Source organism: Lissotriton helveticus, chromosome 1_2 (assembly GCF_964261635.1).
Source record: "Lissotriton helveticus chromosome 1_2, aLisHel1.1, whole genome shotgun sequence".
Classification (NCBI taxonomy): domain Eukaryota; kingdom Metazoa; phylum Chordata; class Amphibia; order Caudata; family Salamandridae; genus Lissotriton; species Lissotriton helveticus.
The window spans coordinates 231,935,464-231,961,793 of NC_136058.1; the positions used below are offsets into that span (position 1 = coordinate 231,935,464).

At 42.4% G+C, this 26,330-nt stretch overlaps 1 protein-coding gene across 1 annotated transcript in view; it reads left to right on the forward strand.

Annotated features, from left to right (window-relative positions):
• The first annotated feature begins 756 nt into the window (after positions 1-756).
• The window catches only part of LOC144800004 (cytochrome P450 4B1-like), a 334,268-nt gene continuing 308,694 nt past the window's right edge, over positions 757-26,330 (forward strand). Inside the window, exon 1 of the mRNA XM_078671647.1 lies at positions 757-1,065. Within this exon, the coding sequence (XP_078527773.1) occupies positions 874-1,065 (192 nt within the window). The 5' untranslated portion in view covers positions 757-873. The remainder of the gene's footprint in view (positions 1,066-26,330) is intronic.

Sequence of the window (26,330 nt, forward strand, 5' to 3'; positions counted from 1 at the left end):
CAATATATAGTTAGTGCAACTAACTATATATGGAATTTCAATGGTTTTGTGTGAGTAAAATAAGGTTTTTTAAATGCTAATTCCTAACTATATATGGTCTATAACCTATGGTTTTTTCAGTGAATATATATATATATATATATACCTATCAGGTGGGCAGGCGGCAGAGGGGCTGCCTGCCATTGGATCGCCCGTAATATAACCCACTATGTTTGCCATATTTGTTAGGCAAATAAACCTTCAGCAATTTTCTCTACAAACAAGTTGTTGTGTCGTTTATTTCCTAATGATATTGCTGTGTGGGATGGGGAGTGTTGCTGATATTGGCACTAAAGTAACCGTGATCCATTTAGGATGGCACTTCCTGAAATCTTCTCAAGCTGGGGTTTGAGATTGTGCTGTTATAATACTGCAGCGGTATAATTACCGAATGGCCAGACCTGACACGTTTTAAAACAAAATGTCGATCCTACGTAAAAAAAAAAGAAAAGCGTTGGCAGGTGGGTGTTCCATCTCCCCATGCATGCATCTATAAAAGAGACCGGCTCCTGTAGAAATGTGCGACAAAATGTGGGGAATTTCGAAAGAAACACGGAGCATAATTGTATATATTGGACAAAAAACGTGCTATATTAAAGTTATTGTATTTGTTAGTAAAATGGAACGTTGGGGAGATCCGTTTCAAAATTCCAGCAGGTGGCGCTGTGCCTGAGCCTAATCTTGCTTACTGTACGTGAGAAGAACCATATGAATGAAAAGCCATCATCTGTGCGATTCAAACTCAGCCCTCCCATTGACCCTGTTCTCTCTTACTTTGTAAGATACAATACGGGAGAAATCAGAAGGAATCACGAAAGAGAGAACGGCAACCTCATGGCGTCCGCTCTGAGCGCCCTCGGGATGTCCCTGGACGTGAGCGGGGTGCTTCAAGCCGCTGCCTTGCTGTGCGTCGCCGGGTTGTTGCTGAAAGCGGTCACACTCTATCTGCATAATAGGAAGCTGGCTGCAGGTTTTGCAAGTTTCCCCGGACCCCCCAAACACTGGTTCTTTGGTCACACCAAGGAGGTAAGAAGTGGGATTTCCCAGCGCTTTGAGTCAGCCCGTCCAAGTGTACTGAGGCACTCATTGTAATCCCCCCCCCCCCCTGTACATTCCTCTCTACTGCGTGTTTTGTTGGATTTTGTGTTTATGTAACCTTCACTTTTAGTTTGTAATGTTGTATTACGTTTCCACTGTTCTCTTGTATCGTAACTGGCTCTATTGTTCAGCGCTCTGACACCTTCGGGTAATGAACGCGCTTTATAAAAATGTGCTAAATAAATAAATCGATGGTGCTGCTCAGGGCTTTCAGTGGAATGCAAAACCTTGGGGGGGAGGGGGACTCTCAAAGGGGCGAGATCGATGGAATTAAGGGCGTGGGTTTAATATACGCAAGCTAAACATCTGCGTTTCTGCTTCCTAAACCCACAGCGGCTTGTCTAGGTGTCCACTAAAGTCAAGGAGAAAGGCTGCGCTACCAAAAGATTAAAATCGGGAATTTTTTTAATGAAAAATATAATAACGGCTTTACAAACGGAAAAATATACTTTTCATCATTTTAAAATGTATTTTCACCATTTATCACTGTCTCCATTAAGTGCATGCGGTTATTTCTTTTGAAGTACATTTTTTTTTTTAAACCTGACCGCTTTTCCACTAGTTACCCAAAATGTGTCACTTTGTCATGCTCTCTATTTAGATATTTATATTGCTATTAAATGTGAAGCAAGATTATGTTATACTAACTATACATACGTGAGTTTTTTGTAGAGCACAGGCAGTGTATTGTTGTATTTATTTATTTGCATAAGTTATTTAAAACCATTGCATACCTATAAAATCGAGCAAATACAGTTACTTAGAATCACAATTACATTTAAAAGTCAATATCACTGGCATCTCATTAAACATTTTGGTTGAAGCAGGACGGTTAGTCCTAACGATTTCGACTCCATTTATAAGGATCAGTCTGACTTGGGTTTAGTGTAGAGCAATGCCCAAGGTTGATGAATTCTTCCCATCCGAACTCCGTTGCTTATCCCTAGCCCTTTAGCAGCAAGAGATTTATTAGCCCACAATTGTTTCTCTGAGATAGAGTGCATGTGCTCTGTAGACTCCTAAAGACTAAAGCTGGTGTGAGAGTATTTAAACGGAATAGCCTGTTTGTAAACTTTCTTTGAAACGCAGAAAAGTAGGATAAAGTGCTGGTGCCAATTTATAGTATTTGAGGTTGGAGGTAAGTTAGGTGCTATTGCGAATTCCAGTGTCTTGTGTTCTTATCTCAGAGGTGGCTGTCCTTCTAGAGGAATTACTGTGGGCTCCTGTAGTGTGCTTGCCGTTACCAATGTATAGAGTGACCATTACGACACCGCTCCAAGTTCTTGTCTTCTCCCTTTTATTTTTTGAGGGGAGAGTTATTTGTCACCCGAATCCTTTGTGTAATAGTCCAATATCAGTTTCTGGACATTGTGGCGATGTTGTGTAGCCTTGGGGAGCCTTTGGTGTGTGGGGTTGGAGATGGTGGGAGTACAGTGGGGATTTTTGGAGGACTTGCGAAGCTTAGCGAGGTTGGTTAGGATTTCGTTAAAGCCCTGTAATATAGTTGCTAATTGGCTGTCAAGCAGGGAGAGACGCTGCCCCTTCTCTTCTGGGTGGGTCCTCCCTAGGGTGAGAAGGCCTAACGATGTTGTGTTGCCGTCTAGTAGTTATTGTGATGTCCGTGAGGGCTGCTTTGAGATGGGTCGTGGGCTTGGGGGGAGGGGGGTCATGTTGTGGCAACTGCGTTCTTTTGCAAGTGGGTATAGGAAGGTGGTTGGAAGTCTTTGACTGTGAATTGTGGTCGATCGGTGTTATTTGGAGGAGGTTATGAGCGGGGGGCTGTTCGAGGGGACAATCAGACGGGGGAGGGGGAGCCATGTTCTTGGCGCCAGAGGTGCGGGTGGTCTCTCGTAGCGGAGAGCAGGGGTTTTTGATAGAGGGCGCATGTTGGACCTGGCCGTTTTGGCAGGTTCACCCCTAAACTTTTTGTTTTTAAATGTGACCTGATGTTAGTTGTTTTTGGCTTCTGCGCACTTTTACACTGTGTCCCAGTGTAAAGTGTTTGCACAATCTGAATGCGTGTGGTGAGATTGGCCTGCCCTCCCATCGGAATGCATGGGGGATGTATTTATCCATGGTAATTCCTAGTGTGAGAGGAGTGCAGGGGCGAGTTTGGTATGTGCGAGCTCGTGAGAATAAATGCTATGCAATGGTGTGTGCAGATTCAATGTGTCTAGTGGAGAAGTGCCACTTTTAGAAGTTGGCATTTCTGTGTGCAGTGAATGTGAATTGCCTGTCTGACTTGTGATTGACATGGGCTGGCTGGTGTGCCTGGCTCCAGGAGCCAGGATGGTTCTGCCCGGTGGTGAATAGGAAGATTTGCATGTAGATGGGAGGGAGGAGTTGCACCTGGGACCTGAATAGGGCTGTGCCTTCCCTACACAATGCTGGCTCCACCTCCTGTGGTGCGTCTGATGTCCCTAGCCTGTCCTCTGAATAGGTAGAGGGGCTGAGCAAAACAAAGTGCTCCAGAACCAGTTACTGGTTGTAACTGGTTCTCCCCTTGCCCTACAGTTTGTAAAAAAGGAAATGTGGGTATAAGAAGGGGCTATGACCCCATGTAAAATGTTCTCTTTTGTTCCTGACTTGAGGGGGACCTGCTGCTGCTGCTGGGCACCAGGAGGAACCGCCACTGGGGACTGCCTCCCTGATGGAGGGCTCTGTGAGCTGGCCCCTGGGCCCAGCCTTTGCCCCCTGCATTTTGCAAGACTTTCCCTGGACTGTGGGGCTGTTGCGCCTGGGAGCCCTTTAGTTTTCATCCTGGGAAGCGCTTTATTTTCCTGAGGAGCTCTTTGCTTTCTATTGTTGTAGAGGCGCTTTGTTTTCCAAGGGAGTGCTTTATTTGAGGAGCGCCGTGGTTGGGCTGCCCCAGAGGAGCAGCGCTTCTGACCTCCACAACAGCACAAGGCTGCAATCCTTCTGAGCGAGGGGATCCCCGGCGTGGAGATTCCCCCGCACTTGTGCCTATTTGCTGCGTGGGTGCCCACGCCGCAGATCTGCCGTCTTTAGATACCCCCCACCAGGGACTCTGTGCTTAGGGACGGGTGCCCACCCTGCATCACCGCCGCTGGCCTAGGAATCCCTAAACTTGCTGCCTCTAAAGTCACGAGGCCGCCGTGCTGGGATTGGTCCCAACCACGGACGTTGCCTCGCAACTGAGGGGCTCGACTGACGGCAGCCATTGATCGCGGAGGAGGCGCCTCCGACAAGCCTGCCCCCAGAGACCCAAGCAGCAAAGGGTGGCTGCTGATCTGGCAGACCAGCGGAGAAAGGTTGGAGTCCCCCGAGAGCCGCCCGGTGAGTGAAGAAGGGCTGGGGGGCTTCGCGTGTGGAAACCTGCTGATCCGGTCCAAACCTGGCCTATGTGGTGAGCGGGCCGCTCTAACATGGGGGGAACGATTGATTTAAGAAACTCCAGTGTGGGGTCCTGAGACAGAGCAGCCCTGTCTGCCAGTGGGCCGCTCCTACGAGCTCATAATTGTGTGGAGGGCCAGAGGGGCCCGTGTCCTCGCCCCGTGTTGTGCCCCAGAGTGCTTAGGGGCCCTAGTTATCTCCCGAGCCCCGGGAGGCTCCCACAGTTGGCACATTTGGTTTGAGGGCCACTAGGAGCCCGGGCCTCCCATAAGCACCTCCAGCTGCCCAACAAGTAGTGGGCAGCTGCACCGTGTAGGTGCACCGTTCTTTGGGGGGGCAAGATTGTAGGTAGGAGTGAGACACACTCCTTTGCTCATCCATCCCCAGCTGCCCAGCATTTAGTGGGCACCTGCCACGTTTAGGCCTGTTCTTTTGCGTTGTTGCTCTTGGCTGCGTGCGCAGCCAGCCCTGACTATTTTGGACATAGGGCGTTGGAGCCCTGTGAGAGGCCAGTTGGCCTGGGGACAATTTTCCTGTGTTGTGCCCCTGCCTGGTGCGCACTGTGTTTATGATGATTTGTGCGTAATGTATTTATGCATCCTGCTTGATACCGCTACCAGTGTTTTATGATTAGGAGGTTGTTTTGCCTAGTATGGTTTATACTAGTCAGTTTATGCTTCACTGCGTGACCTTTGCCTAAGGTGATTAGTATTGCGTAGTGTGTTCCTACCTTTTACCAGTGGTTACTGGTTGTGTTCTACAATTGTTATTTGGTGCTACAGTTATTCTATGTTCTACATCTACTATATCTACTAAGTGCTGATCCTGACAGTGGCCCACGTGGCCCTGTCAGGTGTATATTATTCCCTGTAAATACTTCCCAGTGCCAGTTGGCACAGTGTATATGTTATGATCTAATGTGTTTATTGTAATACAAAGGCTATTTTTATATATACAAAAGGGGACGATGGACGGAGCATTTGAGCAAATCAAACACTCACCCCCAGTCAACTGATCTGGGTTTAATCCATCACCATTCTTTAGCCCACTCAGCCACCCCAGTTCAGACATGACCATATGCAAATCAGTCTGACCCTGTGCCTCATGGGAACAGTCCAGCCGAACTGCCAAGCCATGTCTTCCCTGGACCGGAAACAAGCATCCTGGGACCGGTTTCGGATTCATAATCCTCATCAGCCAGGCTATCTTGGATCCAGTGGCCAAGTGAGCAAGGGACTCACGTCTGAGCATACCCTGCCACACTTAGGGCGAACAAAGCGATACAAAAGGGGATGATGGATGGAGCATTTGAGCAAATCAAACACTCACCCCCAGTCAACTGATCTATATAACCTTGTGTGGAGTTCCTTTTTTTGTGGTGTGCCTAGTGTGTTGCTGCTGTGTGTGTGTGTTGCGCAAACGCTTTACACATTGCCTCCGGGATAAGCCTGACTGCTCATGCCAAGCTACCAAGGGGGTGAGCAGGGGTTATCGTGGCGTGTAACTCCCTTGCCCTGACTAGAGTGGTGGTCTCTGCCTGGCTTTGGCACAAGCCTTAGCCAACCAGAAATCCCATTTCTAAAAGAGCAGGAACGGTGTGTCTTCAGCTGGGGGGTCCGGTTGCCCAGGTAGAAGGGGTGGGTTGTGTGGGGGAGATGTGTGTGAGAGGGGGCAGTACAAAGTGAGGGGAAGAGGGAGTCAAATGCCTCAAGGTTATCATTGTTAGCTTGGATCAGGACTGTGCCATTGGAGTAGATGGTCACAGAGGTGTTACCGCTCCGCGTCATGCGGTTAGAGATATAGAATGATAGTTTGCAGCTATAGGGAGTATTGATAGTTTTGGTAATGTGGAGTTGTGATCTGAGGATGGAATTCCACTTTTCGTGTCTTTCCGTGTGAAAAATGAGATCCATTTTTATATATAGATATATGTCAGAAAATAGTGATTCTGGGTATTGTCTAATCAGTTTATGTTTGAGTTTTTTTTTTGCTTTGGGTGGGGAAACTAATTGAGAAGGAGTTCGGGCACTGCAGTTTTAAGTAGTTCAGTGTGAGGGGGTTGTTGTGATAGAAGGCATTTGGTCTAAGTTGGAAGTGGGGCTAGTTCCTTTAGGGCTAGGTGTGTTACGCTACCACAGGGGTCGGGGTGGGTTGTAGTGGTGGACGAGACTGGCAGCAAGGTCAAGCCGCTGCTTTAGGGGTTGGTTGGCTGCCAACATGAGGTCAGGCCCTGGGGGCAGAAAGAGTGTAAGAGTGATGGGAGAGTTGAGGTAAGGTCTGTGTTCCTTCGTTTCTGATATGAGGCGGGTTGTTGCTGTTGTCTTGCCGTTTATTTGGTGTTCAGTAACCCACCAAAGTTCTTTTAGGGTGGCTACCGGGTGGACAGGCAGTATTGGTCCGGCAGTGTGTAGATAGGTGCAGCAAGACAGGGATATAAAGGGCCAACGTCACTGACTTTTAGTGACCGGTCTTTAGGTTTCCACTCGTTGGATTGAGTTTACAAAGACAAATGGTCCTCTTTAAATTCTTCCTGGATGGAGTAATGTGCCGTTTCAAAAAATGTTTTTGTGACTGGCTTTGTGGTTGCTGAGTAGGAGTGGAGTGACCCCTGTGTCCCAAGACAGCATCTAACAATTCTTGGTCATGGTGTCCCATTGTATCAAGAGTTGTTCCCCGGGTTGATTCTTGTATCTGCTCATTCCGATGCGGAGCCATTTTACCACCTGGGTGAATGCAAAAGTCGCCATTTGATTCTTCCAACTAGTGTCTTTGTTTCAGCTCCTGTTGAAGTGCCTAACCCCGGGCCTTTATCTGCTGTCTGATGGTTTAGGTCCAGGGTTAAGACTAGGGGATTGTGGTCACTCTCTTCTCAGTATATTATTTCAAAGTTCAGAAGGTGATTTGCCAGAGGGGAAAATGTGAATATGTAATCGATTGTTGAGATTCTTTTGAAGGTGGGGCTGGTCGTATTCCTGCCGGCAGTGTATTGAATTATTTCAATGTGCTTTCACACTGGATGGTTAAGGAAAATGATAAATAGTGTAATTAAGTGATAGGCTGTGGATCACACTATTTGGCCAATTGGGGAAGCCAAGATTTGAGTGCAGGTTTGCATAGTGTACAGTTCGGAGACTTTAGGGCTAAATCATTTCCTTCTTAATGCACAACGCCAAAGCTTTGTGTACAGTTATTGAAATAATGTCATTCAGTTAGTGTTGGTCTACCATAGTTCAATAAATACACTTATCACACAATAATATTTTCACAGACACTGATCAAACACAGTGACAGAACAGGTCTGTCTGAATAACCTCTGCACCAGACCCATTCCCAAACTGCCATGCATGTTATTCTTCACATATTTTTTCCAATAAGTCTACAAGCACGTGTGTGTCTTGTTTCTTGAGCTATATGTTGGCCACAGTTTATTTTGCATTACATGTACAAATTACTTTTTGCGTTACAGTACCGTGGTCATGACGCGCTATGACCAGTGCTTAACTTGTGCCAGTGCTCTCTGGTGCTCCACACCGTCACCTTATTGCCAGTACCGGGGCTATGCCAGTTTGCCACATGGTGGCGCTGTCATGCTAATTTCGGTATGAACACAGCAACAGCAGTTGTTAAATTTACATTAACAATGACCAATACCAGCATCCCAAGCCATTCTTCTGGCTTTGGGGGCCTGGAATAGTCTGTCTTCTCACACTTGTAGGAGTGTGAGGGTTAGTAGCTGTGTATGTACAGTCATTGGCAGCTGGCATGGGTTATGTGAGGTGCGATCTGCAATGGCCTCCCGATGAGAGCCCCAGCACTTATCCTTTTACAAACTAAGCACTGGCTATAATCAGGCCATGAACCAATGTCACAGGATGTCATAAATCATTTTGACAAGCTCATAAATCTTAGACATGATAGTTCATCAATCGATCCATTTAGCGGTCATAAATCATGTTGATAGGCTTGTAAATCGTGTGACAGGTCATAACTCACAACGGCTGACAGGTCATACGTCATTTCTGATATATCACAATCATGTTCTGTTATCTGTCTACCATACTTGTGAGACCTCGTAGTTTGTTCAGGCTATCATACATGCAATTTATGGGGTCATAAAGTTCCCTTTTGGTTTTCATGCTGATTGCGTTGGGGGGCTAGCCTCTCCCTGGAATTAGGCCCCAACTCACTACCTTGTTTGTCCATTTTGTGCCCTGCCATTCGGCAGGTCTGGGCTGCTCCTGCCGTCTCCTCTTGTTCCTCCCTCCCGGCCTACTCACCCTGCCGTAAGGCATCCCAAAGTGAGTGTCCTTCCTCCTCCACACCACCCTGCCGGTGTGCCTCCTTACCAACATATGTACTCCTTCTTAGCCGCCATGCCGCAAGGGAGGCTTGCATCTCCATCCGGCTCCCCCATCCTCTTTGTTGATTTTCATTTCTTCTTTTTTTTTTTAAGTTCATCCTGCTAGTGCCATGGTTACCCCTAGGTTGGCCTTGAAAACTTTCAACCCTTTCGATAGATGCACCCCGACCTGCGCATAAAACTCTAGGTGCCCTAGGTTGATCCGGCCGTTCTGAATGCTCTCCTGGCCATTGGTTTTGCAAAATCTGCTGGCCGCTGTTTCCTCCCAGGACTATCCACCTCCTACCAATGATTTCAGACCATATGATGGTGGTACTGCCACACTGCTTGGCCGCCTATGCCAAGCCTGTTTGGGTGGGGTAGAGGAGGTCTCTCCTCCCGAGCTGTGTGAGGCACTGCCTCCCAGTTGAATCACAAAGACCTCGGGGTGCCACCCTTAGGGTAGCAGAACACTTGTTCTATTTCTCGCAGTTACATGCGGGCACAGTCGGATCCTATTCAGCCATGCAGCCTGTCATCTCAGCTCATAGATATCATAAATGAAAGAAAGAGACAGTCATATAGCAATTTTGGAAGGAGTGATGTAGCACACATTCACCAACAACTCTTTTTTGCTTGACTAACACAAAAAAAACGGCTTTGTTAGACACCCATACCATGGACTGCTGGTAAACGGGACAGAGGTAACCCTCTTAATTCACCACTTTAAGAAACTATCATTGTAGCTGCGCGCACAGACACATTGAAACACCAAGGAATGAACACTTAGCCCTGAGAGTTAACATTGTAGTGTGCAAGGAGGCACCTTTTGTTCCTACCCTCTAGAGCTTTTTTAGATATCGCCTAACAATGCAGTGCCATGCGCTGCTCGCTTAAGCGAGATCTATTGTTGCCGCCTAGCTTAGCGATGTGGGACAGGATGGGTGCATGCGCGCTTGAAGACATCAGCTTGGGTGCACTCGCTCTTGAAGACATCAGCTGTGCACGCGTATAGCTCGGCTCGCGGCGTTATCACAACGCCTGCTCGCACCATACGCGTGCACATCTGATGGCACCCGGACATGCCATGTGCACGCTCACGGCGTCTCTTTGAGACAGCCGATGTGCACACTCATGGCTTAGGTCCGCTAACAGTATGGGTGCCGGCAATGCATCCAGTTATGCTGGGACTCACCGGCTCGGTCTGCAGGTTCCCTGGCTGTCTCTTGTTTTTTAGGGCTCGGACTCCTTCCCAGTGAAACTGGGAGGAGTTTCGAGAACTAATGTTAAAGGAGAAAAAGAAGAAGTATCTCCTAGGGCCTTGGAGAGAGAAATTCCAGACATTCCTTAGCGTTTTCTGTCATCTGGTCAGTGATTCGTCTTCCCTGTGTTTTCGTTTTAATAGGCTTGAAGTGATAGGGTAAATGTAGTTTTGTTCCGCCATTTTGGGCATATTTCGTGCGTGCTCGCGCAAAGAAGTACATAAATTATAATTAGGAGCTGTCAGGGTGCCTCCGTTAGTGAATTCAGATGGCCGGGCGCGTTCACAATTCTGCAGCGCTCAGCGCGCAGCTTCCTTGTTTTCTTTTGCCAGGCTTCCCCAGCGCTGCCCCGCCCATCAATCACCCTCCCACGCCAGCAGCTCTTCCCGCTCCGACCCCCTGCTCTCCGCCCCCTGCTGCATGTACTTGTTAGGTCTCGCGCCTGCTCGGTGCGAGCGAGGCACGGCGGAAAAGAGAGAGAAAGCTCGCCACTGAGGAGGAGCGCGGAGGGCCAGGCCGGCCAGTCACAAGGTAAACTCCCCTGCACTTTAGGGCTTTCTTGTAAGCTTTGTTTACACCCCTGCAACAACAGGGAAAAGCACCATGCTCGCGTATTTAAGAAAATCCCCATCGCCCTTAAAACTCTAACATTTGCATCGTAAGGTTACTTTTCTGAACTAGGCAACGATGTTCAAATGTGTACCCTCGTTTTGTAAGATTTAGAGGGAAAAAAGCGGACCTTATTAACGAGTGTATATACGTTTTATACTTGGAAAAAAGACAAACTCAATCAGCAAATTCGGCTGTAAATGTGATAACATTTGATATGCAATTGAATGGTGCTTTCCACTGTCCACATGCAGAATGACGTCTTATTTCAGAGGGCCAAGTCTCTCTCACCGTTTGTCTCATTCAAAATAAAGTTCTCTCGTCTCATCGTCGATTAAAAAAATAACGTTCTTCTCTCCTGTCAAAGATGACTGACAATTAAAATGATCGTCACTTTGGTGGGCCCGGCCTCACTTTCAATTTATTGTCTAGACGTGCCCTTCTTTTCTTTCTTCTATGACTCTCTAATAGACGAGTTGCTAAGCATTCCAGCGTGAACTGAGGTTCCAGTGGTAAAAAAACATTAACCGTTTAAACGTTTTAGAAAAATTGTTACCTTTATTCATAAATCTTGAAATTATAGTATTTATTTGTTTTTGTAAACAGGAAGTGACATTTACATTAGTTTACCCGTTGCACACAATTATAAGAAAACGGATTACAGAGGGCTGACGGTTGATTATCGTAAATCTTAATGTGAAAACAGTTATGCATAGCTCAAAATACATTTTTGACCATTCTAGAAAAACGAGTTCGGGCATATTCGGATATTTCTCTTCAGTGCCAGAATGATTTGGAGAACGCTATCTAAAAAGGAAGGGTTTGACATGGTTGGAATACGATCAAAATTAGGCCTGGGCACCCATTGAAGAACTGGGCCACACTTGTGGATAATTAGTTGTCATAAAATGTTGCTTCATTCGTATCGGGGGAGTTATTCCTCTATCTTAATCCCTTCTTTTTGCTATTCTTCTTCACCTGGCATATCTCACTTTTCTTTTTGTCTCTCATTTCATTTTGTTACTCTCTTTCCTTTGTCATTTTGTCAAGGGATGAATGTGTTTCACAGTATTGTTGTAAAAAAACGATTGTTTTGAGTTGTCACAAAAGTTTTTTTTTCTCAGTTTTATAGCTAGCCTTATTTTTTTAAAAATATTTTCTCTCAATTAAAAACGGGGGCCCCTCGCAGTTTTGAAGGTGACAAGATGGCAGCAAACACCTCAGGCTCATGTGTCTGCTGCTGGAGACAAAAGTAGAGCCTCTTAAATTGCCACCATTTGTAATCTGTCTCTTTGCACGCACAAACCCTCTTTTTCTTCATCTCCACTTACACTAGTGCTAGCTGTGATGCTCAAAAACAGCCTCGCCACTCGCTGAGGCCTCATTGTCCCGCTCAGTGACTCAGGATGGGGGGAGACGCACCACATGCTGTGCCGGCTCAGTTTGGTCCATTGTCCTACTGCACATGACAGTGAGCACCCAGGGTCTGTACTGGGTCATGCTGAGGTCTGGCATCTGCTCTTCACCTGCAGCAGCCTTTCGGGCTGTGTGCCACCAACCAAGGCAAATGTTGGGAGTTTATTTGCAGCTAAAAAAAGCAAAATAAAAACAGCCGACCAGCTGGCATTTGCCTCAGGCCACTCTGCCAATCCGACCCTGGGGTTTGATATGGATGTCTGAGTTTGATACAGACATCTGATACTGAATACAATTATATTTTATCTTGGGGCGTAGATCTTTTCACATACACATTGTAATTGTCAATCATTATGGAAGCTTGGCATGCGTGTTTTACTCTGCAATATCTTAAAGACATTTAAAACATACAATTTGCCCTAGACTCCTCCTACTTAAGCCATCTGGCTCTAATTTTTGATATCCTTTATTTATGTTTATAGAATTGAGTATGTGTAATGAACGTGCTGTGTTGTCTGTGGATATGGTGACTCGCTGAATGGGTGTCTAGCTGCCTGAGGGCGAAAGTAGTTCGAGGAAGAGGTGGGTCCTGAATTATTTGAGGACAGCACAGTACTTCTTGAACTTGTGGACTGGTGCTGGTTAGGCTTTCCTGAGCTGGGCTGCCACCTTCTCCTGGTGTAGTTGCAAGTAAATTGGAGTTTCTGGAGTGGTTTAGGACATTAGAGTGGCATTTATTTGTTGGGAGGGGTTAGCCAGGTCAACAGAGGTTTGCGTGAATCCTTCCAATACTTTGAAGGAAACTCTAACTTTCAATGTAGTGAGTCGGGCTACAAAGCGCTTATGCCATTGACAGACCATCCAGAGTTCTGTCATGATTGACATTACAGTTCTTCACATTTTGGAGCTATCTCGACCATGTATTCTCTAGAAGGCACAGACAAATAATGATGGTGCAGTTTTTGACCAAATATTTGGCCAAAGCATGAGTGGTTATGCGGGGAGATAAACACCTCCTTGGCCTGTGCTCGAAACATGTAACAGTAGCTGGTTTGCAGCTATATAATTTTCAGTGTTTTGAAGACTGTTATTTCTAGTGCTGTGTTCTCTGATGTATATGTGAAGTGTGCAAAGTGATTGCAGTAGATGTGCTGTATTATAGGCTTCTGGACAAGCTACCATTAGGAAGCACTTTTTTAGCTGAAACTTGTATTCAAAGGCCTAAACATTCGAACTTGTAATTCAGCAGAAGAAGCTGGCTTGCATGGCACCTCCGACCTCGATTTCTCAAGTTTATTAAGTTGGCTCTGTCAGAAATGAGCAAGGCGACTAACAATCCCTTTTGTGCCTGCCATAAGGCAAAGGAGCTTGTGCCCTGCACTTTCAGGTCATCGAGGACCCATAAAGAAGCAGAGTAGAGTCATACTTCCCAACACTTGCTCTGTACAACTTCACTTTTATTGCACGAATAGCCACGGTTTAGTATAGGAGCCATAAGAGAACATTTAAAAATTCGACAAATGTTCTTTTAAGAATGCTTTTATTAGTTTATTTATGTTCAATCATTTAAATTAATCAAGCAATAAAATCCAAATTATTTGGGGACTGACCTGAAGCAAACAAGCCGGAGTGAGGGTAGGGTAGAGTGCCAAGGGAGGGCCAGTAGAAGCCTCTGCTACCTTCCTTGCAGCATCCCGGCCTTAGTGACATTGGAAATTATTTTAAAATTCTACTTAAAACGAGCATATTGCTTTGCACGCCCCACCAGCCACTCTAATATCTGTATTGAACACCTTAGTGTGGTGGGATTAGTGATGAAATAGATTTCTTGCCAAATTTCAGCAATAAGAAATTACTGAACAAGCATTTATAAAGCCAATAGGACTTGCCTGACCGACTAGGTTTGTAAATTTGTTTTAATTTGGATTGCTGCTGCACGCTTTTTATTGAACTACTCTTTATGAAGTTGTGACGTAATAAATTATCCCAGCAGTATGCGCTATTGCTTAGAATATTAACAAGTCAGGACAATTTTAGAGCAGATGTTTCTAAACTGCTTTGAAAAAACCTCTAAAGTTGTGTACTTTACGTACATTTTTGGAGACTCGATTGGCTGGAAGAAGGGTTGTGCAGTTTGTCAGTAACACAGATATAATGTTCAGTAACCATTGCACACTAGGCACCCACCCTTTTCCTCTCCAGTGAGGCATTTTATTTCTCTCCTTCAACTTGTGTATCTGATGCTTACAGTGGTTTAATCATTTTGCTATTCCATGGCCATTTTCCTTTTGTGGCATGATTTCAGAACATGTTTAGCCTTATACATCTGTCAGCATGATTTGTATGAACGGGGCCTAGGGATGGCTAACTTCTATCTGTACTATTTAGCATCCACGATTAGTTCAGTGGGGGATGGGTGAAACCCATCCTCCTGGTGGGAACGAGGTGCATCATCAGAGCTGTGTGAATAATAACTGCGTCAGCCCCGTGCGTGAGGTGCATCATCAAAGCTGTGTGAATAATAACTGCGTCAGCCCCGTGCGTGAGGTGCATCATCAGAGCTGTGTGAATAATAACAGCGTCAGCCCCGTGCGTGCGGTGCATCATCAGAGCTGTGTGAATAATAACAGCTGTGAGCCGTGCGTGAGGTGCATCATCAGAGCAGTGTGAATAACAGCAGCTGTGAGCCCGTGCCTGAGGTGCATCATCAGAGCTGTGTGAATAATAACAGCTGTGAGCCCCGTGCTGAGGTGCATCATCAGAGCTGTGTGTGGCAGCTACATGGTGCTTGCACTGGTGATACTGGCATCAAGGATCATTATTTTTTTTTAGCACTTGTGTGTGTTTTAAAAGCGTGCCATGGCTTCAATGCGCGATGGCATGGCACGGGCTTTTAGCCACAAGTTGAACGTGTCATTTTACCTATCCCGGTACATTCAGTTTCGGATTTCAAGGGGAACTAAGTTACATGTTCCGATCGTGGCTCCACACAAATGGTAACATTCTTGACTTCAGACATGCCGTTAGTTGTGAAACGGGTCCAGAGCGCTACAGTGATAATCTGTTCGTCTTTTTCATCATTGCTCAAGCAGTAAAGATGTTGACATAGGCTTTGAATACAGGCCGAGTTCTGAAGATTACTCGGAAGGAAAGGGGTAGATATAAAATTGCACAATAATTCCTCACATGGACAACATATTTAGCAAGACGGGATGTTTCAGGTTGAATGCTAAGAGCAGACGTGTCCCTGTTTTGCATCTTTTGGGCTCTTAATAAAATAAAGAACAAGCATTGGAAATGCAATAGGTCTCGCAATTACGCGAGTCTGAACTATTAGCATTGTAAATGATAATGCCCTTTATTTTTGCGTTGTGTTTTTTAGAACATAAATAAAAGGCTTTGTCATTTACAAGGCCTATAGCTTAAATTTGCGTTAAAACGAGACCTATTGCATTGCAAATGCTTTTTTACTGTGGTTTTATGTAGCTCGGCCCAAGGGCAGTGATTATAAGAGCACCAGTCACTTTACAGAAGACAACACACACATAGCAACAATACATTGGCATTTATAATGCCATTAGCTCAAAGTCAAATAAATCCGAGCCCGATTGCATTTCTAATGCTTGTTTTTTAATGCTGCCTCATCCGATGCCCCTGCCAGCATGCTCCGTTTCCTGCTCGTTTTCTTTTATTCGGTGCGCGGCACCGCTTAATGGTCACCATGCTTCCACAGAGACACAAGGTAGCTGTGTGCGTAGGCTCACCCCACGGATTTGTTTTTGGTGATTTACTTTATTTTCAACATGTGCCTTTGATAGTGCACAACACGCCATAGCTCACGCCAGCCGCCATGGCGCAGCCTTGTCTTTCTCCCAAGCTGTGGTTGCCGCCTACCCGCCCCGGCTTCTCTCTCGCACATTGCCCCTGTTAGCATGCTCCGTTTCCTGCTCATTCACTTTCAGCTGGACAGTGATGGAGCGAGATAGAAAACAAAATTTTGTTTAAACTCGCAAAGTCACATTTCCATAACATGAATAAATTTATTAATGATTTGTGATATGTCGTGCTAATACAACCTAGATTAAACTTTACACGTGGGGGGACTAACATGTGTGCTCATAAACGTGCATAAATGTTGCATCTTTTTGTTCGTGCAAAATAATAAAATAATTTATTGTTTTCGTTTTTGTCATTACTAACTGCTGCATATTTAAAATAAGCATGTGCTTGTTTTGCTTTTCCTTGTCTGTGTGATGTCATTTCTACTATTCTAGGTGCATATGGGTCTCATTGAAAAACGGAGACTGGTAAATATAAACGCTGCTTTATTTGTTTGCAATGGCTAGGTAACATTTTGATTAATCGGGTGGGTTAATTAATTAGTAAACCATGGGGTGGATACAGAATATACTTTATTTCTTACATTAATACTTTTCTTGTGTTTGTTTTATACTAGAAATCATAAGTTGCCTGCTTTTGAGGCCTAGCTATTTGAGCCGCAAAATGAGAGTTGAACTATAATTCTGCAGAAAGTCACGAGACGCCCATTCTGAATTAAAACGTTTATTGAAGCTGCATTCACAAAGCAAAAACTGATGAGCTGACATCATTCTGTCGGACATGGCCAAGGTCGAAAGTGAACTTTTTGTCAGTCCTTAACTTGGCATCCGCGGAAGTTGCACTGTAAGACTATGGAAGCTGCGAGGATGACTTAAAACAAAGTTGCAATCGCAGGAAGCCTCTGGCTTCACGTGGAAGAGACAATGGTCTTTGTAAGACATGATTTTGTGGAACTTTTTAAGAATCGGGTGACATGTCACTTGTCACTCTCAGCCAATGGGACGTCGAGTATTTCTGAAAACTTTCCTTTGCTAGTTTAGTTAGCGTAGAAAGGTATAAAAAGTCATGCCCTTAGGGTTGGGCTGGCTGCTGCTTTCTGACTTTCCGATGAGGGTGATGTGCTGCTGGACTTTGCGTGGAGCACGTAAGAATCCTCAAAGATCTTTTCTTTAATTTCTGTCTATTTAGCTCAGTTAGGGAAATAGGTTTTAGAAATGCTAAACTTTATATAATTTCTTTAAATTGATTCAATTGCTTAAATTGTAATTTTCTTATTTCTTACCATCATGCTTGCCTTATTGCTAATAAATTTCATTTATAAAACTTACAACATATATACTATAATTTAGAAAATAAAATCTTACTTTTGACAAACAAGCTGGTCTTGGTTATTTAGAAGTATAGGTTACCTTTAGCTAGATCACGTCGCCTATGGTGGTCGTTTAAATGGTTGGGTTTTATTCTAATGACAATATTCTTTCTGCAAATGTATAAAAATGTATATATTGTGTAGATAATGTGTATATAGATTTATTCTGACCACCTGATTCAGTAGGCCCAAAATATATCAGGTTCATAAATGGGTCCATGTTTAGTATAGAATTTTGTTTATAGGTTATGAAGTTGGGTAGCGTAGTTTATGATATATTTTCTATAGCCCGCTGGATCAATTATCTGGTAGCAGAAATTGATGGTTACTAAGCGGTAACCAAGGTAACATGTTGGTTGCTAAGGATTGCGTCATGGTATGAAAATAGGATCAATGTTTTAACACTCGTTAAGTTCGTTTTTCGTGCCTATCTGTAAGCTATACCGGTATAGATTGTGTGGCGAGAAATTAGTCACGCAAGCCATCTGTTCGTTTGTAGTGATATCGCCGAGTATCACAAGAGGTATCGCCGTGTACCATAGTGTTGTCGCCGAGCAGCACAGTTTTAGGGCTAGGTCTGAATCTTGTATAGTGAGGATTTTCTAAGAAATCAAAGCAGCATGAGAATAGGGACAAAGCGCCTTCCATAAAACTCACTGTGATGAGAGTAATAGTTATATCCAAGCTTGAGTGAAGGGTAAAATTTAACGTCGGTGCATGATTATCTATAAACAGGTTAGAGTCCTGTACGGGTACATGTTTCATATCTATAAACAGGTGAGAGCCCTGTACGGATAACGTCGTTATTTTGCTAACGGTGCATGATTTCTATAAACAGGTGAGAGTCCTGTACGGATTTCGTGTGTGTTTGAATTTAGGGAATTTTCCGTGTAAAAGTGCGAGTTTGAGTTGTATTTTATGTTCAAGTGGAACTCTTAGAACTTTCACTTCGCGGTGGGTTCAGAGCAAAGCGAGTTCATAATTATACTTGTTAGAAGGGTGGGGTAAGGTTACTCTACTGACAATTGAATATTATCCTTAGTGTGAATAGCGCCGTCTATTCCGAAGTGTGGATACTTGAATGTATGTAAACTATCCTAATTAGTGAAACGAACAGATGTTGTCTTTATAAGTCATTGTTAAGAATTAATTTACACTGAAAAGTGTTCTTAAAATGGCGCTGTGAAAAGATTTTGTGAAGGAGGGGTAAGCGCCAGGAGTGAGAAGCGAGAAACCGCAGCTGCTGTGTACGTCACAGAGCCGCGCTGGGATTGGGTGACCTACGTCACAAACTGTTTTCTGATTGGCTCCTGAGTCTCTGACGGCCTGTGAGCTGATTGGTCCTTAGGAAAATCTCCAAAATTATTGGTCGAGCTGAAAAGTGACGCAGCTCAACTGCCATTGGCTTGTTAGTGTGTTTCGCGCACGGATTGGTTGTTTTGCGGAACATCCCGGAAATATTTTACGAACGATTTTGTGAAATAAATTTTACTTTTGAAAATGAGTTATCATTTTAAATATGCTGAGAAAAAGACAACATTATTTCAGAAATTTAAGAATTTATTTTCACCTGACAAGAAAATCGAAACGCGAGGTGGTAAACTACTTCATAAGTATAAAACACCTGCAGCGTACATGGAAGGTGAATACGGATATCATACTGTCTTATGGTTCGACAGTTGGAAACGTTATACTAAAAACGATGGTGTTTTGGCTTGGCCTGATGATGGTTCATTTAATGTAAGAGTTTTAAGAAATTTACGAGAGAAAATGAATGCTCTTGTTCCAAAACCGAGACCAACTCAATTTGAAGCTTTAGTTGAGTGGGAAGATGAGATGTATCAGTTACAAAGAGAAGCTAGTGGAATTAAAAGACCTTCTAAAAATCCATCATGGAAAAGAGAAACTCATGAAGATAGATTACGAATGTGGAGACAGGGAAACATGAGTGAAGGATTGTATTTAATTCATGAAATGGTAATGGGTTCTCCTACAGGGAAATCTATGGAAAGTGAATCTGAAGATGCAGTTATGGAAGAAATATATACAACTGCTAGAAAGAAACAGCCTAATCAGCCTTTGAGACCTCCTAGATCATGGTCTACTCCGGTGGTTTCTACTGAAACTTCACCGAGTGCACCTCCAATTAATGAAGCTCCTAAACTTTATCCAAATAATTGTGAAATCACTGAAACTCCTAGAAGACCAGAATTTGAGAATGCTCGAAATGAAGGTAGACATTTTTCAATGACTCCAAGAGCAAGGGAACCTCCAAAAGATTATACAAGAGAAACAAGAAATGTTGATGATGTCGATTATAATGAATACTTAAGGTCTAAAGAAGAATTAATTAAAAGAATGACAAAAGGCATGGAAGTTGTTACAGTTCCAGTAACAATAGGTCCTGTTCAGCCTGTATTTGATCAAAGAAATACAAACAAAACTGGATTAACTATTCCTTTAAATACAGAAATTCAAAAGCCTGCTGAAAAATTTTATTCAGATTTGACAGAATTAAACACTTCTAGATCGAGAATGCCTGATTTAACCTTTAATGAGGATTTATCTCCAAAAACACCAATGGGTGCTATGTCAGATGTAGGAAGTCCTGAAGTCAGGGTAACTACACCAAAGCTTGATGTGGCCAAATTAAAAGCAAATATTGAAGAATTAATAATTGGAACAATTGGCCCAGATAGTTTAAATTACTATCGGGATGATGAACTATTATTCATTTGCAAAAGTATTCAATGGAAAACGAAAAATAAATATGATCAATTAGAGGATCTAGCTGCAGAACTTGAAATCGATGTAAGTAAACAAAAGAATTTTGCAAAACATTACAGATTAGATTTCTCAGAAAGTGACATTGAGAGTTTGAACTCAATGGGAAGAATAGTTCACATTAAAGATTTAATTGTCTATATCAAAAAGCTAGGAGAACTGAACAAATGGAGAGTGAAATGGACTAAAAGGAAGGAAGATGAAAGATTAGAAAGAATGTCAAAACAATTTCCAATGAGAGAAGTTGCAGGTGGAGGATATGTTCATGTCCCATGGTCGAGACAAGACATTCTGTTATTCACAAATGACTTTCCTAAATTAAGAGAGAAACCTGTTGAGTGGTACAGGCAAGTCGATAGATTTATCAAAGTGTCAAAAGTTCTGTGGATTGATTTGGATGGATTTTTTGACATTGTTGTTCCATCTGATCTTTGGACAGAATGTAAAATATCTATTAGTTGGCCAAAAACAGAACCTGAGCGAATCAAAGAAACAGGTGCCCCAAATCCACTTGTAATGGATTTTTATGAGAAAGTAATTGTTTGGATGAAAAACAAAATTCCACCCAAAGAAGTTGATTGGGTTAAAATAGAAAGAACAGAGCAGGAAACAAAAGAATCAGTTCATTCTTTTTATGAAAGACTACTGTTAATCTTTAAACAATACAGTGGTTATGAAAAATTAGATGAGAAAGACATGAGTCATTTTATCTATAGATTTGTTTATGGACTAAAACCTGAAATTGGAGAAATGATCAGAACTAGTATTGTCGGATGGCAAGCACTATCTATTGATGATATTCTGAGAAAGGCAAAATATTGTAGCGATGAATTAGAAGTAAAACAGAAGAAGCTGAAGGAGAAAGCCATGTGGGCACAGGTAAAAGTGGCTGAGCAACAGATTGCCAGCATGGGAAATAAGAACACTAATTTTGTTCAAACTGGAAATGCGAACCAGATACAAGGAAAGTTTAAAGGTAATAATTTCCAAAAGAAATTTAGCCCAAAGATAGAAGAGCTGAAACAAAGATTACCTTGTTTTAATTGTGGCGAAATTGGACATTGGAGGGACGAGTGTCCTCATCCTCCTAGAAACTTAAAGAATCCCTTATTGAATCCACAGATGCAGAATGGTGTTAACGTGCAGCAACAGCTACAGATGCAACAGGGGTTAAATGATTTTAATATTCAGCGACAGTTACAACAACAGCAACAACAACAGGTGAATAATCGTCAAGACCAGTTGCCACAACCACCTTTTCCGAATTGTGGGGGAGTTCAAAAATATAATCCAAACGTGGGATTTCAGGGATGTGAACAGGTAATAAAACCACAAAAACAGCAAAAACAGCAAAGGGTTCAAATGCAAAATGCTTCACAACAATTTTTATTAACAGAAAGCCAAGACAGTGATTCTGATGATTATTGCTGACGGTGCCCGAGAGAGGAGGAAGAGTGTGTTGTTGGAGCCACTCTTGAGGTTGACCAGTCTGGTCCTTATGTAAACGGGAAAGTTAATGATGTAGACATCACTTTTCTAGTGGACACTGGTGCTACCCGTTCTACTGTTAGATCAGTGGAAATTGAAAACCTACCTCTCTCTGGGGATACCATCCAAGTTGTCGGAGTAAGTAATCAGCAAATTAAAACAGACTTAACTGATCCAGTACCAGTTGAAATTGGAAATTACAGAGACAAACACAGATTTGTGGTTTGTAATAGTAGTCCAGTAAATCTATTAGGCAGAGACATACTATGTAAAATGAATTGCAGAATATATTGTTCTCCTGAAGGAGTTGAATTACAAACAATGGAGGAAGATGGTTTGTACAGAATGACAATGATGATGATGGAAGCAGAAGAGACAAAATTGTTTCCTGCATTTGAAGAAAAAGATTTACCTGAAGAGCTAAAAGAAACAGTGAAATCTGAAATATGGGATTTTACTGGGAATGAGATGGGTCTGATGAAAAACGTAGATCCTGTTAAAATTGCATTGAAGCAGGGAATAGAATTTCCAAACACTCCACAATATAAAATGAAAACAGAGACAATTGAAGGTATTACACCTGTAATTGAAAAATTAATCAAGCAAGGTGTATTGGAAGAAATGAAGAGTAGCTCTTGTAATTCACCAATTATGGGAGTTAAAAAGGCTAACGGAACATTTAGGATCGTACAAGATCTGAGAAAGGTTAATCAAATTGTTATTCCATGTTGTCCTGTGGTTCCAAATCCAGCAGTGATTCTATTTCAAATTCCATATGATGCTGAATGGTACACAGTCATTGACCTTTGCAATGCATTCTTTACTGTTCCTCTACACCCAGACAGTTATGAAATCTTTGCTTTCAGATTCCAAGGTAAGACCCTTGGATGGACAAGAATCCCTCAGGGCTATACAGAAAGTCCTTCAATCTTTAACGAACTGTTAAAAAGATCATTAGAAGATTTAGACTTACCAGGTAGGTCTACGTTGGTGCAGTATATTGATGATTTGTTAATAGCTGCAAAGACAAGAGAAAATTGTGTAACAGACACAATAATTCTGTTAAATCGCCTTGCAGAAGAAGGACATAAAGTGTCCCCAGCAAAACTACAGTTTTGCAAACAAGAAGTGAAATATCTTGGTCACAGAATTGCAAAGGGAAAAAGACAAGTAACAATAGAGAGAATAAAAATGATTCAAGCAATGTTACCGCCAAGAACACAAAGACAGGTCAGAATGTTCCTGGGAATGGTAGGTTACTGTCGACAATGGATAAGTGGATTTTCAGTAATTGCGAAACCACTACAAAGACTGACCAAATCAGATGTAAAAGATCCAATTATTCTCAATGATGTTGAGATGGAATCTTTTGAAAACTTGAAAAAGAGCTTATGCCAAGCTCCTGCTTTGGGTATGCCAAATTATGAGAAAGATTTTGAACTGTATTGCAGTGAGAGAGAAGGATGTGCATTATCTGTGTTAATTCAGAGACATGGAAACCTAAAGAAACCTATTGCATATTTCTCTGCAGTTCTTGATCCAATTGCAAAAGCATTACCAGGTTGTTTAAAAGCAGTTGCAGCTACAAGTATCAGTCTTGAACAAAGTGAAGGAATCATTATGGGATTTCCTGTGAAAGTTTTTGTGCCTCATTCAGTTGAAATATTACTGACAAGAGGTAAGACTCAACATTTAACAAGTAGCAGATTGACAAAGTATGAGAAAATCATACTAGGAGCAGATAATGTTTCGATTTCAAGATGTTTGAATCTGAATCCTTCTACATTACTGCCTGATTCAGAAATCGTTAATGACATTGAGACAGAACATGAATGTTTAGATGTCATGGAATTTTGCACAAAACCAAGAAAAGACATCAAAGACAGACCTTTGTCTGAATCGGATTTTGTCTACTTTGTAGATGGCTCATGCTTAAGATCCGAAGGTGGTGTCTTGAAAGCTTCATACTCAGTTTGTACAGTCGAAAACATTAAAGAAGCATCATGTCTTGAAGGAGTTCGTTCAGCTCAAGTAGCTGAATTGATTGCTTTAATTCGTGCATGTGAAATATCAAAGGATATAAGAGTTACCATCATTACTGATAGTCAGTATGGGTACGGAGTTGTGCATGATTATGGACAACTCTGGTCACAGAGAGGATACATGACATCAACAGGATCACCAATTAAAAATGCAGTTTTCATTAGAAGATTAATTGAAGCAATACAATTGCCAAAAGAAATTGCCATAGTCAAGTGTGCAGCACACACTAGAGGGACTGATTATATTTCCAAAGGAAATGCCTTCGCAGATGAAACAGCAAAGTACTGCGCAAGGAAAAATTATTCTTACAATCGGAATAGAAGTACAGAAACTGATTCAAATTCATTAATGCTAACAACTATTGTAGAAACATGGAATGAGATTAGAGATTTACAAAACGAAGCAGATGATGAAGAAAAAGACCAGTGGTTAAGATCAGATTGTAGACAACGTGATGAAGATGGAGTGTGGGTTTACAAAGATGGCAGAGTAGTTTTACCAAATTGCATGATTTCTGACATGGCCAGATTATATCATGGTCCTGCACATTTAGGAAGAGATTCTATGGTCAGACTGTTTAAAGAAACATGGTTCAATACCAAATTTAGAACCATTGCAGAATCTTTTTGTCAAAGGTGTTTATCATGCCAACAAATGAATCCAAACAGAAAATCAGTGGTGGGGACAGGAATAATTGGTCGAGAGGGTGGTCCCTTTACCAGGTTACAAATAGATTTCATTGAAATGCCCTTACACAACTGTTTGAAATATGTACTTGTAATTGTATGCTTGTTCTCAAGGTGGGTAGAGGCTTTTCCTACACGACATTGTGATTCAATTACAGTAGCAAAACTAATGCTCAGAGAAATCATCCCAAGGTACGGTTTTCCAGTCACTATTGAGAGTGATGGAGGAAGTCATTTTGATAACAAACTATTGAAGTTAATTTGCGAAGCTATGAGCATTGAGCAGAAAATACACTGTGCATACAGACCAGAGGCATCAGGTGTAGTTGAACAAATAAATGGAACTATCAAAAACAGAATTGGAAAAATGTGTCTAGAGACAGGAGTTAAGTGGACTGATGCTCTTCCACTTGTTTTGATGTCAATAAGAAGTACACCAGATAAAAAGACAGGTTTGAGTCCTCATGAAATTTTGATGGGAAGAGTTATGAGGCAAGCTTTTGTACCTGTAGGTAAACTGTTGAGCATAAATGACAGTGCAATTTTGGATTACTGTAAAAGGTTATCTGATATGGTAACTTCTGTGTCTAATCAGGTGGGAACTGAAGCACAATCAAATGACAAAGTTTTGACACATGATCTGAGACCTGGAGACTGGGTCAGAACGAAAGTACATCGGAGGAGGAATTGTCTGTCTCCTAGATGGCAGAAACCTAGGCAGGTAATCTTGATCACTACTAATGCTGTAAAGTGCAGAGGATTGAAGCGCTGGATTCATCCAAGTCATACTATTCCAATACCAACTCCTGAGAATTCTGATGTTGAAAGTGATACCACAGATGACTCTGATTCTGAAGCAGAAGACAGAACAGAAGGTGAAGTAATTCCAGATTCTGAAGATCGACAAGAAAGTCGACATCTGGAAACTGTGCCAGTGAATGGAAATCTGACAAGAAAAGACTTAGAAATAATTGAAATAGATTCTGAAGGTGAAGAGAATCTGCTAAAAGGAAAGATAACTGAGGATTCGGTTGTCTATATTGAAGACAAAGAAGCTGAACCGAAAGAAGTTTCAGACCAGGAGAGTATCGAAAGGCAGAGAACAAGCTCTGAAGTAAGGAACAAAATTCCGAAATCTGGGAAGCTAGAGGTAATTGAGGAAGAGGAGGAGAATGAATTACCGAGTACCAGTGATGGAAGACAAAGTGAAGTTCCTGAAGGAGTGAAATTGCCGTATAGAGAAGTTCCTGAGTCAATTGAAATTTCAGACTACGAAACTGAGGAAAGTGACGTGGAAGGTGGAAGTGAAAGCAGAAAGAAAAGGACTTGGAAATCTGAATCGAATAATTCTGAACCAAAGAAAAAGTACGTGAGAAAAGCAGACTACTGGCCTGGTGGAAGATTGAGAGTCAGATTGATTAAAAAGCCAATAGAACAAGTTGAAGAAATAAGTAGTCAAAAGAGTCCTGGAAAAGAGGTTGGAGTTGGAAGGAAAATAGAAGTGATATCAAGAAAAGGGAAGAGAATAATTAGACCAAACCAGAAATACAAGTCTCCTGAGTGGACTTACTTAGTAATTCCACCTGTTATTGATATATATGATAGTAGTGAAGAAGAAAACGAAATCCAAGAAATTAGTGACAATGATTGAAGTAAAAATTTATTAAATTGGCATAAGGCTGAAGAAATCCTGTTAGTTGACACAAGGTCGAAGAAAACTGTCTAATAGAAGAAAACTTATGTATGACATAAGGTCGAAGAAATCTTGTTTAGGGTTATAAAAGAAAAATATATTTTAAAAGGGGGGTGTATATAAATTTTAAAATTTATTTTTTATTTTATTTTTGAGGCTAAAACTAACCTAAAAATGCCTTACATTAAGGAGAGCACTTCAAAATGCTCTGTTTTTAAAAGATGCTGTAAGATGACTCTGGTGTGTCTGCTCATTTTAGTTCTGCTCTGGTTGGTACTAGCTGTGATTATACCTTTAGAAATGAATAGAG